A 16,581-nucleotide genomic window follows, 5' to 3' on the forward strand; every position below is an offset into this window, starting at 1 on the left:
AGTGAGTTAGGGTAGGCGCCCATAGAGTCCCTCCCCCAGTGGGCCACACTGCATGTCTATCCTGGCTTCATGCAGGCCATGGTCCTGGGCAGGCAGAGCTGCCTCACAGCTGCAAGTCTGCTTGGCCTTTCTCTCGAGCTATGGGAAGATGCGAGAGTCTGGCTCAGCCGGTGGTCCCTGAGCCTGGACAGGGCAGTGACGTTGATGTGTCTCCCCTCTCCTGAGCCACAGGGACTGGTCAGGTGGCCAGGATGGGAGGGAGGAAAGGGCAGGAGATCCTGGGAAGGCAATGATCTGATCCCAGGAGGGCAGGGCTAGTGGGGTGTTTTCCTTGCCTGCAGTAACATGATGTCGTTGGAGAAGTTCTTAGGATTATAGTCTGGGTGGCAGATGGATCTTCTCACCTGGATGACTTGCTGGGTCCTCTCCTGCTGTTTGATGTTGTGGGCCCCCAGGGTGACGTTCACTGAGCTGCACAGAGGGCATTGCAGGGATGTGGGAATCATGGGGTCACTGGAGATACAGCCCAGGAGCTGTGACAGGCAGCTGACACCAGGGCAGAGCAGCCGCTGAGGGGGAGTTGAGGTAACAGACAGTCCTGGGGCTGAGTGACTCTGGGCCCTGTGCTTCTCAGTGACATGAGGGCAGGGCTCCCGGGAGCTTTCTCAGCAATACTGTGAAGTGATTCTCAGTTTGGGTTTTGGCTCTCACTGCATTCTTTCAACCTCTGATGCTTTATTTGGCCATTGTGGGTCAACCCTTCTCAACCCTGTCTCGTTCTCACCTCCGACGCACTGACCTCAAAACTTACCTGTCCTGTTTCTCAGCTTTTCCACATCCTCAGTTCAGTTCAGTTCAGTCGCTCAGTCATGTCCAACTCTTTGCAACCCCATGAATAGCAGCTCGCCAGGCCTCCCTGTTCATCACCAACTCCCAGAGTTTACTCAAACCCATGTCCATTGAGTCGGTGATGCCATCCAGCCATCTCATCCTCTGCCGTCCCCTTCTCCTCCTGCCCCCAATCCCTCCCAGCATCAGGGTCTTTTCCAATGAGCCAATGGACTTTTCGCATGAGGTGGCCAAAGTATTGGAGTTTTAGCTTCAGCATCAGTCCTTCCAATGAACATTCAGGACTGATCTCCTTTAGGATGGACTGGTTGGATCTCCTTGCAGTCCAAGGGACTCTCAAGAGTCTTCTCCAACACCACAGTTCAAAAGCATCAATTCTTCAGCATTCAGCTTTCTTCACAGTCCAACTCTCACGTCCATACATGACCACTGGAAAAACCATAGCTTTGACTAGACAGACCTTTGTTTGCAAAGTAATGTCTCTGTTTTTCAATATGCTGTCTAGGTTGGTCATAACTTTCCTTCCAAGGAGTAAGTGTCTTTTAATTTCATGGCAGCAATCACCATCTGCAGTGATTTTGGAGCCCAAGAAAACAAAGTCAGCCACTGTTTCCACTGTTTCCCCATCTATTTCCCATTTCAACACCCTAGTCCTCCTTTTAAGATGGCTTGTTTGATGAGCTCTTGTGATCCTGAATTGTCAGGATCCTGGGGTGAAGGAGGAGCTCCCTTTGGATCAGCTCTTATGGAGAGGATGGGCCCATGCCAGAGCCTCAGGAGGGGTGGGCTAGCTGTTGATCCTCATCTTCATCTGAACTGAGCAGCTGTCAGAACAAAGCCCTTTTGCCTGAGGACACTTTCTCACCTCTAACAACTCAGCCAAAAATGGGCTGCTTGGGATCTGGGGCAGAGTTAAGGCATCTGGAGAGCTTTGGGTGCTGTCATCTAGCCACTTCTGATCAATCACACCCTGGGCTCCTCTCCTGAGCAGGAGTGAGGGGTGGCAGACACAGAAATTTCATGGGTTCTTAAGCTGGGTCCACTGACAGCTTCCATACTGTGCGTAGTTTGTCTGAGTTGTCCATTCCTGGCTGGAGTGAGGGATTTTACTTACTTGTGTTTTGTAGCTTCACATCCTCCAACAAATGCACAACTCACTTTCCTGGTGGTGAGAAAGACTGAGATCCGTGAAAGCCTGCCTGCCTGCCTGCCATCCCTTCTTGCTGAGTGTCTATGCGGCATCAGACTTGTAGTCTTGGTTTGGATGGGAGCTGGTTCAGGAATTGGAGCTGAGCAGAAGGGTCAGGAGGTTTAGTGAGATGAGTTCCACCCTCAGGAATGCGGACAGTCACTCATATGCCCCAGCCTGGGAGGGAGAAGAAAGCCATCAGGAGCAGGAGTGGCTGCATCTTCCAGGTTTGCCCAGCTCAGAGCTGCTGGGGTTTCTTCCTTCCAGACACAAAGCATAGAGGAAGGAAGGAGGGGAGGCTCAGGGCCCCCACAGACCTCCCCGAGCTGTGCTCTCCCCCAGCTGGGTGTGAGCATGCCACATGTGCCCATGTTCTCTGCTGTGGGGTAGGTGAGAACGACGGTCACCACACTTGCACTCCCACTGCAGAGTCACAAAGCAAGAGGAAGAACAAGAAAGTGGAGGCTGGGGTGCAGCCAGGGGAGGAGCTGGGTCCCCAGAGGCCCTCAGTGACTGAAGCAAGAGTGTCTTCATTTCTCGCCTCTTGGGTCTTCTTTGATTCTGGGGAAAGCATGCAGAATTACCCAATAGGTGAGCTGCAGGGATAACAGAGACATGGCTCCTGTACTTGAGAAGCTCAGGGGCCGGAGGAGACCTGAAATCTGTGAGTAGAGATCACGTGGGTGAGGACTGTGGCATGGGGCTCTACTTGGGGCCGAGTGTGAGGCAGAGACTGGGTTTGCATTAGGAGCAGAGAGACCTGGACTCATCCAAGTGCCCCAAACATCAACCCCATTTTCTATCTTGCCAGAGATCCAACCTCACATTTTTGGAAAGTTTAGAATTACCTCTTTAAATGTAACTATTCTGCAACAAAGGGAGTTTTTCTCATCCTACAGTTTAGAGTGAAAGTCCTGGACTTGATATTTATTGAAACAGAACAAACCCTCACTGGGTCCTCCGGCAATGAGGGACATGACTGGATTGTGCTGAGGTATCCAGCACCCCTCAAGCTGACATGGGGGCTGTCCCACCTGAATCAGGGTGTTTGTGAGTCAGGAGAGGCTTCCTCTCCAGAAATGCTGGTGACTGGTGAGTGGTGAAAGGGAAACAGATGGGGGTCATCTAATACTTACTCCCCACTACTATTCTCTGTCCAGAGTCCAGAGAGCCATATATCTGATGTCTCTGGGCCAGGCCATCCTAAACATGTGCAGATGACCCAAACACTCTCATCAGTATGAGGACAGGAGAAAGAGGAATGGAAAGGATGGCATGAGGAGCTCTAAACAACCCAGTCCCATGTGAGTTGAAGCAAGAGCATCTTATGAATAAATGGAAAAAAAGTGGAAGGCAATATGCTTAAACATTAATGATGATCTGACAGTGTGAAATTCTTGGTAATTTTTTATTTTCTTATACATATATATATATATATATATATGTTTTAGTTGTCTTTCTGTGATGAATATGTTCCATTTATGAGGAATATGTTTTGATGAATATGTGTTACTTTCTACCCCAAACACATTTTGCAATAGTTGAAGCTCGCTCTTCATTCAAACATTCAGCAAACCACTTCTCTTCAGTGCTCTCTAAGGTGCATGTTTTAAAAATAAGGTTGGTTTTCTCAATATGCACCTGTATCAAAACCTCAAGATGGATGAAAAATAGAAGAAAAAATGTACCTGATAACCTATGGCTATAGACACCTTTGAAACTTTAGGATACCTTGAAATTCAATAATTGGTTTACAGTGCCTTTCCTTTGGAGATAAATATATTTACACACACACACACGTGTGAGCAATGGAGGTGGGAGCAGCTATCTCAGCCCAAGGTGGAAGAGCTCCCTCAAGGTCATTTGGGGCTGAAGGAGGATGTGCCCTCAGGACACCAGAGGCTGCACAGAGCCCTGGGCCCAGGACTCCAAGACAGGGCTGTGACAGACACTTGAGCTGAGTGTGGGAACACTGAAGCCCTCCTGAAACTTTCTCAAGCTTCTGAGCTCTGTCTCCTCTGACGCAGGGAGGGAACACTCATGGGGTGAGCCACACCTTGGTAAACCTCCCCCATTTCTGTTAGGGTGGACAAGTGCCCCCCTCAACCCCAGAGCTTCTCAGGTGGCCCTCCTTCCAAATCTGGATTCTCTTCTGTTGCCCCTTGGGCACTGGGATGGGGGATAGGGGAGTGGGTGTGGTTGAGGAGGAGGGCATATGGATGAGAAATGAGGGTCATCAAGAAGAGGGTCATGTGTTCCTGAGGAGGGGTCTTTCTTCTCTGATGGAGCTCACAGGCAGCCTGCAGGGGGAGCTGGCCCTGGGGACACGTGACTGGAGGGAGCTGGCTGTCAGTGCAGCAGGAGTTTTTATTCTGGAGATGGAAGGTGGGGGTGAGAGGGGCGATGTATGTGCCAGAGGGGAAAGCTGGTGACAGATCAGAACTGTGAACAGATGTTTCCCTGGCAGAGTAGGTGCCTAACGAGTATGTGAGTAAAGGAGGAATCAGTGATTTCTGCTCAAAAGATAAAACTTTATTTAAAGTTCCAGGCAGCCCTCCTCCACCCACTTTGCCCAACACCTCTACCCCGGGGAAGATGGAAAGAACAATCCTGGGGGACCTCAGTCTGGTCCCTGAAGTTTGTACATTTTCATTGTTTCTTTGATCCATTGTTGAAACCTTGAGATTCTGGTGTAGACATCTGGAGGTGTATCTGCTCCGTAGGACACAATGCCCTGGGCCACACCGTTACACACAAGCGGGCCCCCAGAGTCACCCTGTGGGCAGAGAGAGCAAGGGCTGAGCTCACCTTCTTCAGGTCTGGTCTCCCTGCCACCCTGGGGCGGGTGGTCTCTGATAGGGGCCCTGGCTGATATCAGGGCCTTGTTGTTCCTGAGGTTTCAATCTGGCCCTGACAATCCGCCTCCTCCTGCAGGAAGCCTCAGCCCATGTGTGACTGTGGGGCAGCGTTCACCCCCCAGGGACACAGGACAGAGACCAGGTAGGAGGACAGGCTGGGGACACAGGGATGGGACTCATTCCCCCTGCCCCCCATCCTCACAGCTTGGCTGTGCCCAGGGCTTTGCATGGATAAAGGTGTGTTACTCACTTCCATAGCATTCTTCCTCATCCTTGGGTTCCCCACACATATCTGGATGTCGGTGTTGTAATTTTTATAGTGAGCTTTGCATTCCTCATCCCTTTGGACTTCAAGCTCTACCTCCTGCAGTTTGTTTGCGGTGGTGCCATTCACAGAGAGGAGTCCCCAGCCGGCCACACTGCACAGCATCCCTGGTTTCACCGTGTCTGAGCCGCTGGGCAGACCGATGGTGCTCACACCGGCGGTCACTTTGGCCTTCCTCTTCAGCTGAAGGCAGAGGAAAGGCATTCTCACCTATTGATGGCCCCCAGAGACTGCGGGACAGTCTTGGGGTTGCCTTCTTCTCAGTGCTCGAACCACGGAAGGGGTGGTACCGGAGGAAGGGCAGGAATGAGGTCATGGGGGATGCAGAGCCCTGGAGGAAAGTGTCCCAGAGTCAGTGCAGCCACGTGCCCCACCTGCAGTAACATGAGGTCGTTGACATCTGTCTCACTATTATAGCCTGGGTGGGGGATGGCTCTTCTCACCCAGATGAACTGCTGGGTCTTCTCCTTCTTCTTGATGTCGTGGGCCCCCAGTTTGACCTTCATTGATCTGCACACATAGCAGAGAGGGAGGGGGAGTCAGGGGAGATACAGACCAGAAGCCTGAAGGACAGAGCACTGCTGGGAACAGGGCAGGACTGGTGGGGAGAGAATTCTAGACGATGGACCCTGGGTCTGGGCTCCTCTGTGCTGCCTGCTTCTGGCAGCCTGGGCAGGGTGGTATTTCCTGGAGTCCACAGAGGGTGTTCAATCCTGAGCAGGCTTGACTGTCTCTAAGGAAAACGTGAACTTCTCCCATTTGCACTCTGGACTCCAGGGTACAACCTTGGCTTCCTTCCATCTCAGGTTTGATCAGTCCCTTCTCTCCATGCATCACTGGCATTGACCTGTCCATCTCTCCCCAAGGCTCACCTGTCCTCCGAAGAACTTCCTGTGTTACTGGTAGCCAAAGTCTGCAGCCCCTGAGAAGAGGGTTCCCTGGAGGCTCAACAGAGGGTGGGGACCCGGGCACTGCTCCTCACCTTCCCTGGCAGTGAGCTGCTGTCAGCACAAAGTCCTCACGCACGAGGAAACCCCCACATATGTGAGGTCGCCCTGCAGTCTTGAACTGAAGATACGCCATGTAGGGACGGGAGTGAGGCTTGGCCTCTTGGCCCGCGATGATTTTCCCTGAAAGAAAGATTCCAGCCTGCCCACTGTGCTCATGGAGCCAAGGGTGGGGAGGGGAGATAGGCCCAGATTTGTTGGTCTTTGAGGGAATTTGACCCGAATTCAGGAAATTCCTTACATGGACCAGGGCCAGGGCTTGCCTGAGTGTAGCATCTGAGCAGGTCTGTCTATGTGGGGTGGGTCTGGGCCTCTGAGGGTGGGACCGTCACTCACCTGCCTCCCCAGTGGGGAACAGAAGAAGGGCCGCCAGGAGCAGGAACAGGACCATCTCTCCAGGAAAGCTGATCAGATTCTGAACAGCTGCTGCTTCTGTCTGGTCTTTTAACCCCAAGTGTCTGCTCTGGTGTGGTTTTTATCACCTGAGACTTTTCTGAAAGCCTCACACCTCTGTCTGATCAGATCTTGGGGTCTGAGTGGAGTATGTACTTAGTGGTCACCACAGACACACCCATAAGCTCTTGGCTTAGTGCCATTACTCAGCAGAAAACAAGAAAATCACTACAAGTAGGAGCAGTGAGAGGTTGTATCAGCAAATACCAGATCTTTGAGCCCCAGCATTCTGGGTCCCATGATGAGAGATTCAAGAATGTCTTCATTTCTGTGGTTCTCTTTAGATCACCAGGGTCATTATTTATTTATTTAACAATTTTATTTCACTTTTAAGTGGAGGAAAATTACAACATTGGGAAGGTTTCTGCCATACATCATAATGAATCAGCCATAGGGATATGTGTCCCCTCCCCCTTAAACCGCCTTCCCACCTCCCTCTCCATCCCACCCCCGTAGGTTGTCATAGAGCACCGGCTTTGGGTTACCTGCACCGTGCAGCAAATTCCCACTGGCTATCTATTTTACATAAGGTAATGTGTATATTTCAGTACTACACTCTCAAGTCATCCCACCTTCTCCCTCCCTCAGTGTGATCATAAGTCTGCTCTTTATGTCTGCATCTCATTTGCTGCCCTGCAAACAGAATCATCAGTACCATCTTTCTATTACATAGAAAGAGTCCACACATATGCATTAACATACTATATTTGTCTTTCTCTTTCTGACGTACTTCACTCTGTATAATAGGTTCTAGGCTCATCCACCTCATTTGAATGGATTCAGATGCATTCCTTTTTATATCTGCATAACATTCCATTGTGTATATGTACCACAATTTCTTTATCCGTTCATCTGTTGATGGACATCTAGGTTGCTTCCAAGTCCCATCAATTGCAAGTAGTGCTGCACTGAACACTGGGGTATATATACCTCTTTCAATTATGGTTTCCTTAGGGTATATGCCCAGTACTGAGGCGCTGCGTCATATGATAATTTTGTTCCTAGTTCTTTAAGGAGTCTGCATACTGTTCTCCATAGCGACTCTATCAATTTGCATTCCTACCCACAGTGCCAGAGGGTTCTCTCTTCTCCACAGCCTCTCCAGCATTTATTGTTTGTAGACATTTTGATGATGACCATTCTGACTGGGATGAGATGATACCTTATTGTAGTTTTGATTTGCATTTCTCTAATAATGAGCAAAGCCGAGCATCTTTTCATGTGTTTAATAGCCATCTGTATGTCTTCTTTGGGGAAATGTCTGTTTAGTTCTTCTACCCTCTTTTCGACTGGATTGTTTATTTTTCTGATATTGAGCTGCATGAGCAACTTGTGTATATTGGAGATTAATCCTCTGTCAGTTGTTTCATTTGCTATTATTTTCTTCCATTCTGAAGGCTGTCTTTCCATCTTGCTTGTAGTTTCTTTCATTGTGCAAAAGAATTTACACCAGGGTCATTGTAGATTGAGATTCACTTTGTGTGTGAGACTGTGGGAAGCATTTGGAGATAAGATTTCTTGTTCCTGGTTGAAGAGACAAAACCATCATGATCAGACAAGGATGGTGAGATTCATGGTGTGGGATGGACAGAATGGTGTGAGGGTGATGCTGAAGAGGGCTTATTCTCATTACTAAAGAACTGAGTAGTTTAAAAAAGAACAGCAACATTACTTTTACCCATGAACCTGCATTTGGTCAGGGTACAGTGTGGATAGCACCCCTCTGCTTCCTTGGCATCAGGGAGGCTTGAAGCCTGGAGGCTGAATCTCTTGAAGGCTTGCTCACCTATGCTGAGTGGATGCTGCTGGCTGTTCACTGGGCATGTTGGCTTCTCGCCATGAAGTCTTCATTTGTGGGATTGTTAGTCTCCCTCACAACATGACGTTGCTTTGCCCCCAGTTGAGGATCTGCTAAGAAATGAGCCAGGCACAGGCTGGGTTCTTTTCGTTACCTAGACTTTGATGTCATAAGGCATCTGTTCTACCATATTCCATTCCTTGAGGCAATCAAGAAGTCCTACCAGCTAAAAAATAGAAGGGCCCTAGACCTCACCCCCATCAGGAGTATTGCAGTCAGGGAAGAAGAGCCTGTGGGAAGGGAGTCCCACATAAAGTGGGAAAGGATGCCAGGGAGCCAAAGCAGAATTCCCCACCACTACCCAGAGAATGGCATTCTGATGTCCCTGTACCATTTGCAAACCAAATCATCCTGGTCATGTCCTCAAACTGGAAAAGGTAAAGAGAGTCATGGAGTTGAAAATACTGTAGGTCCTAAACATCTTGATCCACCCCACACCCCTGCAAAACCAACAACATGTTAAAGAAACAAAGCCCACTGTCCATAGGGATTCTGGCAGGAGAGCCACAGCAAACCGGGGTGGGGTGTCCACGCCAAGCCCGTGTGGGGTGAGAATGTGCTCGTGCCAGGCCTCTCTCCTGAGTGGACACACTTCTCACCCTACTCTAGAGGGCAGCCAGGATCAGGTAACCAGAATACGTGTGTGGTGCAGAGTGGATGCCCCACTGGGGTGAAGAGGGGGTTCACACAAGGGGCAGGCAACAGGTTGGTTTCTGATCAAGGGGAATTTATAGGCCTCCGTGGGCTTGGGGGCAGTCTGGTAGGATGTCAGAGCAGGACAAATATGGTGAAATGGCTGTTGGTACCAAGGGGCTAGCTGGTGTGGATCACCAGAGCCTAAGTGGGGGCAGCAGGGTCTTGCACTTGTGGAAGAGGGGTGAGAGGTATGTTATATATGAATCTCTTTGTAGACTAATCAGATAAGTCAATATATTAAAGGTCATGAGCCAGATTTCTCTGTGTCTAAGGATTAGATGATGACATCGATGTTAATTTCCTGGGTTTGATGGTTTGAATGTGGTTCTGTAAGAGTATCCTTGTTTTAGGAATTACACTCAAAAGTATTTGAAAAGCATGAACCACCATGTTGGTAACTTTACTTGCAAATGGTTCTGGAAAACAAAAGTTTTTGTATCACAATTGTAGCTTTTCTATAAGCTTGAGATTGGTTGAGAACTGCAATCTGTAGACTACCCTAGTGGGCCAATGGATGAGAATCCACCTGCCAATCTTCCTGGTCCAGGAAGATCCCACATGCTGCAGAGCAACTAAACCTGTGCACCCTGTGTTCTGCAACGAGAAGCCACTGCAGTGAGAGGCCCATGCACCACAGCTAGAGTAGGCCCGCTCTCAGTAAGTAGAGAGCCCATACGCAGCAGCAGAACCCATCACAGTCAAAAATTAAAAAATAAAGAAAACTGGGAATGTGTGCCTTTCACCTATACAAATAATAGCCAGTTTGAAGATAATTGAAAAGAAAATCTGTACAGTAGCAACAGAGGAAGTCATGATGCTTAGGAAAAATTTAACCAGAATTGTAAAAAACATGTTTGTGCAAGATGTTAAAGTACTTCTGAAAAACAAAACAAATGTTAAAGTACTTCTGAAAAAAACAGACTTAGAAACATCAAGGTGTTCTTAGTTCTTGGATCGGATGGATCTACACCAAAAAAGGTACTGATTCTCCCAAAGATAATACATAAGTATGATATAAAATAACATAATGTGATTTTAAAAATCAATCCAATTTTTCTCTTGATGTTATACGAGTCCTAAACAATCTCTGAAATTTCTGAGAAAAATCAGTATGAGAGCATCACTAGGGAAATTATGCCCCAAAGAGAAAGGAATAGTATGGGAGACAGCCTGTTGGAGTTTAAAAACTACTAAAGTTCTTTCTGGAAGACAGTGTGGAGCTGAATGATGAACACACAGAGAGACTAGTGAAACAGAATGGAAGAACTCAGAAACGTTCACAAGTATATATGGAAATGTAGTTTCTAATAAGGTAGCATTTTGAATCATGGGGGGAAAAATGGACTTTTAACAAAGATTTTTGAACAAGTCATTGGTTAAGAGATTAATTTAGAGTAACACTTCATAGAAACCACCAGAATAAAGTTTGAATAGATATTTGTATATTCAAATATACAGCATAAAACTATACATGCACTGGAAATAAGCACAAGGAAATTCCTTTATAGATTGAGAGTGGGGAAAGCCTTTCTAGTAATGACTAGAAATCCACAAACATTCTAAGAAAGGCTGATAAATAAATTATGATTTGAAAAAACAACTTTTAATGTTTCTATATAAAAAAATGAGTACAAGCATATTCAATTTACAGGCAGCGAACTTGTGAAAAATTATTGCAACATACGTCACAATTAAGTTCATCTATCTATTATAATGTACAGAGATCTGTAAACCAGAAAAAATAGGCCAAACACCTGATAGAATGGGCAAAAGATCTGAAAGTTCACAGTAAAACATATATAAAAACTAATTAAGAGTCTCAACTTCACTGTTGCTAAGCTAAATAGAAATAAGGGATAAAGAAAATAATTATTCTACTCTATGTTATCTCACAGATGGCCAAAAATTCTACAGTTAAACAGCATATACCATGGACAATGCTTTTTTTTTAAATTGGGGTTACAGGATACATCTTTGTTGTTGCCCCATAAGTTTATCTTCCATCCATGTCTTTATATTCAAGATGTTTCTCCCGTATATCGCACAAAATTGGACCTTGCATTTTTGATCTAGACTGACAGTCTCTGCTATTTGGAGTATTTAATCTACTAAAATTTAATGCCTCTACTGCTAAGATGAGATTGAAGAACATTGCATTACTATTTGATTTCTATTAATATGATTTAATTATATTAATAATTAATTAAAAATTATAATCATTATATAAAAAATTGATAATAAAAACAAGAGAAGCAAAAGGCAAAGGATAAAATGAAAGATATCCCCATCTGAATGCAGAGTTCCAAAGAATAGCAAGGAGAGAAAAAAAAGAAGCCTTTCTAAGTGCACAATGCAAAGAAATAGAGGAAAACAATAGAATGGGAAAGACTAGAGGTCTTTTCAAGAAAATTAGAGATACCAAGAGAACATTTCAAGCAAAGATGAACACAATAAAGGACAGAAATGGCATCAACTTAACAGAAGCAGAAATTTTTTTTTTCATTTATTTTTATTAGTTGGAGGCTAATTACTTTACAATATTGTAGTGGGTTTTGTCATACATTGACATACATGAATCAGTCATGGATTTACATGTATTCCCCATCCCAATCCCCCCTCCCACCTCCCTCTCTACCCGATTCCTCTGGGTCTTCCCAGTGCACCAGGCCCGAGCACTTGTCTCATGCATCCAGCCTGGGCTGGTGATCTGTTTCACTATAGATAATATGCATGTTTCGATGCTGTTCTCTCGAAACACTCCACCCTCGCCTTCTCCCACAGAGTCCAAAAGTCTGTTCTGTACATCTGTGTCTCTTTTTCTGTTTTGCATATAGGGTTATCATTACCATCTTTCTAAATTCCATATATATGTGTTAGTATGCTGTAATGTTCTTTATCTTTCTGGCTTACTTCACTCTGTATAATGGGCTCCAGTTTCATCCATCTCATTAGAACTGATTCAAATGAATTCTTTTTAATGGCTGAGTAATATTCCATGGTGTATATGTACCACAGCTTCCTTATCCATTCGTCTGCTGATGGGCATCTAGGTTGCTTCCATGTCCTGGCTATTATAAACAGTGCTGCGATGAACATTGGGTTGCACGTGTCTCTTTCAGATCTGGTTTCCTCAGTGTGTATGTCCAGAAATGGTATAGAGGCAGAAAATATTAAGAAGAGGTGGCAAGAATACACAGAAGAACTATACAAAAAAGATCTTCATGACCCAGATAACCATGATGGTGTGATCAATCACCTAGAGCCAGATATTCTGGAGTGTGAAGTCAAGTGGGCCTTAGGAAGCATCACTACAAACAAAGCTAGTGGAGGTGATGAAATTCCCGTTGACCTATTTCAAATCGTAAAAGATGATGCTGTGAAAGTGCTGCACTCAATATGCCAGCAAATTTGTAAAACTCAGCAATGGCCACGGGACTGGAAAAGGTCAGTTTTCATTTCAGGAAAGGAAAACCAAGAAACGAAAACATACTGTTTAAAAAAGGAGCCTAGCCACATACATATTCAGCTCCAGTATCACATTTACTTTGAGGAAATGGTTCTCTGGTTGAAGAAGTTTAAGAACATTTGTTGCAGACTCTCGTCCTCCTTCGAGAGATGAGGGGGACAGAGTCCCACGGGGGACAGTGAGCGCCTGGAGGCCCCACAGAGCGAGGACGGAGCCTGGGCTCAGCCAGGCCCCTGAGAGTCAGGCCAGCAGGAGGACTTCCGTGTTTTCTCCCCCTGCCCACTGATGACTCCCTGCCATCCCTGGACAAGACAGGAGCCTCCGCTCAGATACCTCCCTCCACACACAGCGAGTCCCTGGGCTCCCACGGCAGCCGTTCTCTGACAAGTACTCAGACAGCTTCCTGGGGAGCTGATCTGTCTGCTCACGGGCACAATCAGATGGAGGTGGGTAAGCCCCTAAAACATGCTGATTTCTTCAAATCTTCTCCATAGAATTATCCCTCACCCCCCACCTTTAAGGAAACAAATCTTTCCTTGGCTAAATATCTCTGTAACAGAAATAAAACATGTCATTCAGTAAAACATCTCTGTACATACCACTAAGGAAATTTCTCTACTCACCAAGGCCTTTCCCATCACTTTTCCTTCTGTCCAGATCGCAAGAAGAGTCAGGTACCAGCATACTGGTAGGGAATTGACCAGTCAGCTACGGGGGTGATGGGCCTAAAGGGATTCAAATCCTTGCTGATTTGTTTTGGCAATGTGCACTGGAACAGGGATGGCTCTGCCTTTCCAGCCCATGACCTTGCTGCTGCCGGTACCACTGAAGGTCTAGACTTGCAGAACATCAGGGTTTATTTCCTATCTCCTATTTCCTATCTTCATATCCCACCCAACACTGCTTTTGGTCAACAAACACCCTGCTCCATGAAAAAAATTCAGCAACTGTTTCTTTTTTTCCAGAGGCGTATTGCTAGACTACATTCCTTCTTCAGTCAGGAGGCTCAGTTAGCCTGTGTTAGTTACTCAGGTAGGAAAGAAAATCACATCTAAGCATGTAGTGGTCAAATTAATGAAAGTCAAAGAGAAAGAGAAAAAGTTGAACATATTCAGGGAAGAAAAGAAAATACTTTAGGGGAAACAACAATCACAAGCTTCTTGTCAGAAATCAGTTCAGTTTAGTTCAGTCGCTCAGTCGTGTCCGACTCTGCAACCCCATGAATCGCAGCACACCAGGCCTCCCTGTTCATCACCAACTCCCAGAGTTTACTCAAACTCATGTCCATCGAGTCAGTGATGCCATCCAGCCATCTCATCCTCTATTGACCCCTTCTCCTCCTGCCCCCAATCCCTCCCAGCATCAGGGTCTTTTCCAATGAGTCAACTCTTCGCATGAGATGACCAAAGTATTGGAGTTTCAACCTCAGCATCAGTCCTTCCAATGAACATTCAGGACTGATCTCCTTTAGGATGGACTGGTCGGATCTCCATGCAGTCCAAGTGACTCTCAAGAGTCTTCTCCAGCACCACAGGTCAAAAGCATCAATTCTTTGCTGCTCAGCTTTCTTCACAGTCCAACTCTCACATCCATACATGACCATTGGAAAAACCATAGCCTTGACTAGATGAACCTTTGTTTGCAAAGTAATGTCTCTGCTTTTTAATATGCTGTCTAGGTTGGTCATAACTTTCCTTCCAAGGAGTAAGTGTCTTTTAATTTCATGGCAGCAATCACCATCTGCAGTGATTTTGGAGCCCAAAAAAATAAAGTCTGACACTGTTTCCCCATCTGTTTGTTTCCACTGTTTCCCCATCTATTTGCCATGAAGTGATGGGACCAGATGCCATGATCTTAGTTTTCTGAATGTTGAGCTTTAAGCCAACTTTTTCACTCTCCTCTTTCACTTTCATCAAGAGGCTTTTTATTTCCTCTTCACTTTCTGCCATAAGAGTGGTGTCATCTGCATATCTGAGGTTACTGATATTTCTCCAAGCAATCTTGATTCCAGCTTGTGCTTCATCCAGCCTGGCATTTTGCATGATGCACTCTGCATATAAGTTAAATAAGCAGGGTGACAATATACAGCCTTGGTGTACTCCTTTCCCAATTTTGAACTGTTGTTCCATGTTTGGTCTAACTGTTGCTTCTTGACCTGCATACAGGTTTCTCAGAAAGCAAGTAAGGTGGTCTGGTATTCCCATCTCTTTAAGAATTTTCCAGTTTGTTGTGAGCCACACAGTCAAAGGCTTTAGCACAGTCAATGAAGCAGAAGTAGATGCTTTTCTGTAATTATCTTGCTTTTTCTATCATCCTGCAGATATTGGCAATTTGATCTCTGGTTCCTCTACCTTTTTCTAAATATAGCTTGCACATCTGGAAGTTCTCAGTTCACGGACTGTTGAAGCCTGGCTTGGAGAATTTTGAGCATTACTTTGCTAGGGTGTGAAAAGAGTGCAATTGTGCAGTACTTTGAACATTCTTTGGCATTGCCAAAGAATGGATTCTGATTGCCTTTCAAATAGGTGTTCCTACCATCTGAGCATGTGCAAGGACGTTCCTGCCTGCTATCTTTAGAGTAAAACAAATAAAGCTGCCCATGTTCCTTCTCTTCCCTCCCTGCTGCCCCCTCCCCCAGGGGACAAGGATGTTCCAGTGAGCAGAGCAGTATCTTCTTGTCTAGAGACCAAATAGCTGATGTTCAAGAGTCACACATAACAACATCCTCTGAGCGCAACCAGCAATAAAAATAAACACAAATCTCTGTCCCTGTGGACTACCCACAGAGATGTAGGCCGCTCAAGTGGACTCATGAGAGGGAGGGAATATAGACAATTTGGATGATATTGACACTGTCAGTTACAGCTGAACTGAGATGATAGAACCCGTATTGTGTCCAGTGTACAACCATAATGTCCAGCACTTAGTAGGTGCTCCATCAGCATTTGTGTTGATGGATGAAAACCAATGTGCTTTTCAGTCCTACTAAAGACAGGATCCCTTTCTAACTCAAAGGTCCCGGTGACCAGCAGGGAATCTTAGCCCAGAGGCCAGCAGTACCGAAAGGGACAGGCTGACAGGGACTCAGACTACTGAGCCATCAGGGGCCAGAGGACCCTGAGCACATGGGGGACACTGGGCTGCATGTGAGGGGTTGAGCTGGCCCTGCCCAGGTGAGAGATGGGGCCCAGCGATCTGGACCTGTCTGGTACAGCACAGGCCTGGTCCCTCTGATCCCTCTCTGCCAAGGCATGAGCTGGGTTGGCACGTCAGTGGTGAGGCCCTGCTGGGACCCCATGGGACTCAGGTATGCAGGGTGGGAGGGATATGAGGAAGGGGTCAGCAGAAATCAGTGTGGTCTGGAGGGGACCGGAGCTGGTGGCCCTGCTGAGGATATGCGGTGATGGGCAGGGACAGAGAAGAAGGGGAGGCAGAGGAGACTGGAGGCAGAGCTGGGCCCTGGGCTCTGAGCAGGGCAGAGCAGGACACTCCGCCTGGGTGAGATGGAGGGGCTTCTCAGGAGACCAGCCCTGCTCTGGGCCAGCTCCCCTGGATGTGGGGGTTAAAGGTCAGCTCAGGTAGCCCCCTCCACAGTAGGCAGGCCTCTGTCCTGGAGTTGCAACCCAGGCTGTGCTCTTGGTGTCGGGGCCCCATGGTGTGACCCACTCCCTCCTGCCATGTACCCCAGAGCAAGGAGTAAGGAGTTCACCCTGAGCCCCAGGACCAGAGAGGTTCATGTTTTCCCCTGACGGTGCTCAGCTTCTGCCCTTGCAGGAGGGCCGGCCCTGGAAGACAGGTGTGCGTAAGCAGACCTGGAAGACAGCTCTGCATGGGGTTTAGGGGAAGAGATGGCGGGAGGGGGAAGAGGAGGAAGCAGAGA

The 16,581-nt window shown here is 46.9% G+C and overlaps 1 protein-coding gene across 2 annotated transcripts; it reads right to left on the bottom strand.

Moving 5' to 3' along the window:
* Positions 1-4,555: 4,555 nt before the first annotated feature.
* Positions 4,556-6,728, bottom strand: LOC133068425 (mast cell protease 3-like). 2 transcript variants are annotated; one of them, XM_061159660.1, is made up of 5 exons: positions 6,565-6,728; positions 6,204-6,351; positions 5,665-5,731; positions 5,147-5,404; positions 4,556-4,814 (listed from the first exon to the last, which is right to left on the bottom strand). In XM_061159660.1, the coding sequence occupies exons 1-5, from the start codon at positions 6,617-6,619 to the stop codon at positions 4,659-4,661; spliced, it is 684 nt and encodes a 227-aa protein (XP_061015643.1). In that variant the 5' UTR covers positions 6,620-6,728; the 3' UTR covers positions 4,556-4,658. The 2 variants fall into 2 exon arrangements, with proteins under 2 accessions (XP_061015643.1, XP_061015642.1); XM_061159659.1 differs by having other exon boundaries at positions 5,596-5,731.
* Between the last annotated feature and the right edge of the window lie 9,853 nt (positions 6,729-16,581).

The sequence above is a fragment of the Dama dama genome, chromosome 13, assembly GCF_033118175.1.
Source record: "Dama dama isolate Ldn47 chromosome 13, ASM3311817v1, whole genome shotgun sequence".
In the NCBI taxonomy this organism is placed as follows: Eukaryota; Metazoa; Chordata; class Mammalia; order Artiodactyla; family Cervidae; genus Dama; species Dama dama.

Excerpts from the sequence above, each read along its gene's own strand:
- LOC133068425 (XM_061159659.1), bottom strand. The coding sequence starts at position 6,619 with ATGGTCCTGTTCCTGCTCCTGGCGGCCCTTCTTCTGTTCCCCACTGGG. Across the intron at positions 5,405-5,595 it reads ACGACCTCATGTTACTGCAG|CTGAAGAGGAAGGCCAAAGT; the intron begins GTGGGGCACGTG and ends CTCTGCCTTCAG. Across the intron at positions 4,815-5,146 it reads TGAGGAAGAATGCTATGGAA|GGTGACTCTGGGGGCCCGCT; the intron begins GTGAGTAACACA and ends CTCTGCCCACAG.